Here is a 2,968-nt window from a genome sequence, read left to right on the forward strand (position 1 = left end):
TCTTTTTTGAAATTCCAAAACAAAATCAATTCATGATTGAATTTGTGAACATTTTTCGAATAGGCGATCATTTTTTAAATACAGGGCAATTTTTAAAATTTTTGATGATTTTTTAATTCAGTCTTTTTAATTTCGTGAGCATTTTTGAATTTATAAAGATTTTAATAGAAAGTTGGCCGAAATCTAAAAAACTAACAGAGACCCCATTTCTTCAAAAAACACCAGAAAACCAATCACAATAGAAAACATCATGCAAGCTTGGGAGGGCTACTTGTCCTAGTTGGGCTAGCCCCAATCAGCATTGCGGGATGGGAGGGTGCGTATTTCCTTGCTACTCCCCCTGTAGGTCGGGGAATAGGAGGTCCCTCTAGGCATTTACGTTGCTTCACTGGTTCTTTGGGGTGTCGGCGATTTTGTCTACTCGGTTCAATTCAAATAATATAATAAATCGGAAATAAGGGGATTTGGCTCGTATAGTAGAGAAAAAATAGGAGATAAATGGATTTAAGGAGAATGGTCCTGATATAAAATATAACACTGTATGCACGCGAATCAAGCTTGTGGATGAACATGAGAATTACATAATAGTGTGAAAAACAAAAGCAACTGTAAGGTGCCACTCCTTTTCTTTTTTGAATTGTCTCATCTTTCAAGGATGGTTTTACACCTCCAAAATAGCCTTTCCGCACAATAAAAGTACTAATTCAATTTGGTATTTTTGCTATTTTACAAAAGAGAACCGAATAAGTTTCAATTTCAGTGCTGAAGAGTAATTTCATGAGAGCACCTCAAATGGATTGTACATTTGAATTGTGGGCAAAATAGTCATGTCATCAACCAACAACTCATCATGCAACTATATCCTCTATAACACTAAACTCCATAATTTTAAAGCGCTCACAATCAAAGTGTCACGCGATTTTGACCGGGTCAACAATTTGTCAAAACTCTCTCACTCAATTCTTTTATACTATACAATACACTTCCTTATTTTTAAGGCCTCACAACTGATTGAGGTCTTCAATTTAAATTTGAGTCACTCAAGTTGACCGGGTCAACAATTTCTCAAGAAGTTCTCCAATTCAACTATTTTAATTCACTATTGTTTCCTAATTTTGAAGCTCTTCAATACGATTGAGGTACTCAATTATGGATTTGATTTAAGATTTTGATTGGACCAATCATTTTTTAAATCAATCAGCGGCAACCCCCTATAAAAACATATCAATCTCACGCACCCTCCTACCTCCTAGAAAAAAGTAACGCCACGATGTGATACCGTACCACCAATATAGTACATGCAGCTACCGACACATAAATTTCCCTACATAAATATGGGTTTCTTAATGGATAACACAAAATCACATCGGGAAAGGCCCACCAAATCATCGAATTTTATAAAAAACACAAACTCCATCATCTCCCTACCCCGCCAAACTAACTATTCCATCAATTCCAAAATATGAGGGTATTAGTTTTTTGAAAAGTCAAATTTCTTTAACTTTTGATCAAGTTTAGAGTAAAAAATGTCAACATCCACAATATTATAAACAAAAAATAATATGAGAATTCATTTCATGATGAATCTAATTATACTGATTTGGTATTATGAAGTTTGATATATTTCTTTACAAATTTGTTGAAACTTAAAAATATTTGACTTTAAAAAAGTGTAATACAACTTATATTTAAAACGTAGTGAGTAATGTTTCTAAGAAACCCAACAATGCCAATGGCGCAACAAAGCGCGCCCAACCCTCCTAGTTTCTATCTAAATCATGCAACTGAAAATAGAAAGCAATAGTTGATGCACATGTGCATATAATCTTGCTCTCCCATGTAACCAATCAAGAATACTAATTACATCTGAAAGATTATCTCTGAAAGAAATAGTAATACAATCTCTCTATCTAAATGCAATAAACTTCTTACGTTTAGTCACAAGACGGAGTACTAATTAATACCACGATGACTGACTGAATAGGTTCGTGTCATAATTTTCGTGCGCCAGGTTTAATCAGTCTGTGCGATTTGCGGCACTGCGCTTCTTCCTCACCACCGTCGCACCGCCCGCCAAGTGCATGCCGGAGTGGTTCTTGCTTTTGGCGCTATTTGGTTTCGCCGCACGCGGGCGCTTAGTGGTCGGCGGCGCCGCCAGCTTGTTCTTATGCCGCAAACCGCACGCGTTGCACAGCGTCTTGGGCCCCTCCGGGCCAGCGCGCCACAGTGGGGTCTCCAAGATGCCGCAGTTGCGGCACCAGTGCCTGCCGTTGCCACCGCCTCCGCCCTCCACGGTGATCACCACGCCGCGCGGCACCACCGACCGCACGACGGTTTCCGTTTGCTGCCTCCTCTCTGCCGCGGTGCCGCTCTGGTGCTTCTGCGGCCGGCGTCTCGCGCCGTCACTCTTCCTGCACTCGGATGGGTCCCAGTGGGCGTCGTCGTCGTCCTCCTCTGACGAGGAGTCGCTCGACGACATTGCATATAGGTCGTCCTCGTCCTCGTCCATGCGGTTCCTGAACGATGAGCGGTTCGTCGCCACGGCTGGCCTGTCCGGCACAGTGGTTACAGCTTTGGGTCCTGTCGGCGTCGGGGTCGTTCCTGTGGCGCTGTGGGTACCGATGTCGACGGACGTTGTCATCTCCGAGTCCGGGAGGTCCCCCAGCAGCATTTCCAGATTATCCACCCCGGCGCGCGTCCACATGTCCATGCTCCCGCCGCGGAAGTCGTCGAACCACGCGCCGCCGGCGAAGCCATCCTCCGCGCCGTCGCCGAGGCACTGCATGACGCCGTCGAGCGGGTCGTCGGGGACGGGGAGCGCGGAGACGAAGGCCGGCGGCCCGACGGTGCCGCTGCCGGCGACGTCGTTGCTGTGAGAGGCGCCCCGCGCTTGGCGGCCGTGGCTCTGGTACATCCCGCCGTAAGGCTTCATGGCGTTCGCGAAAGCGGAGGTCGATCGATCTATGGC

The 2,968-nt window shown here is 44.7% G+C and overlaps 1 protein-coding gene across 1 annotated transcript; it reads right to left on the bottom strand.

Moving 5' to 3' along the window:
• Positions 1–1,763: 1,763 nt before the first annotated feature.
• On the bottom strand, positions 1,764–2,962 carry LOC123093596 (GATA-type transcription factor sre-like). The gene has a single exon (XM_044515589.1). It carries the CDS (start codon positions 2,930–2,932, stop codon positions 2,018–2,020), a length of 915 nt encoding a protein of 304 aa, XP_044371524.1. The 5' UTR covers positions 2,933–2,962; the 3' UTR covers positions 1,764–2,017.
• Between the last annotated feature and the right edge of the window lie 6 nt (positions 2,963–2,968).

Source organism: Triticum aestivum, chromosome 1B, assembly GCF_018294505.1.
Source record: "Triticum aestivum cultivar Chinese Spring chromosome 1B, IWGSC CS RefSeq v2.1, whole genome shotgun sequence".
Lineage (NCBI taxonomy): Eukaryota > Viridiplantae > Streptophyta > Magnoliopsida > Poales > Poaceae > Triticum > Triticum aestivum.

Bases quoted from the DNA above. Each gene is read 5' to 3' on its own strand.
- LOC123093596 (XM_044515589.1), bottom strand. From the start codon at position 2,932: ATGAAGCCTTACGGCGGGATGTACCAGAGCCACGGCCGCCAAGCGCGG.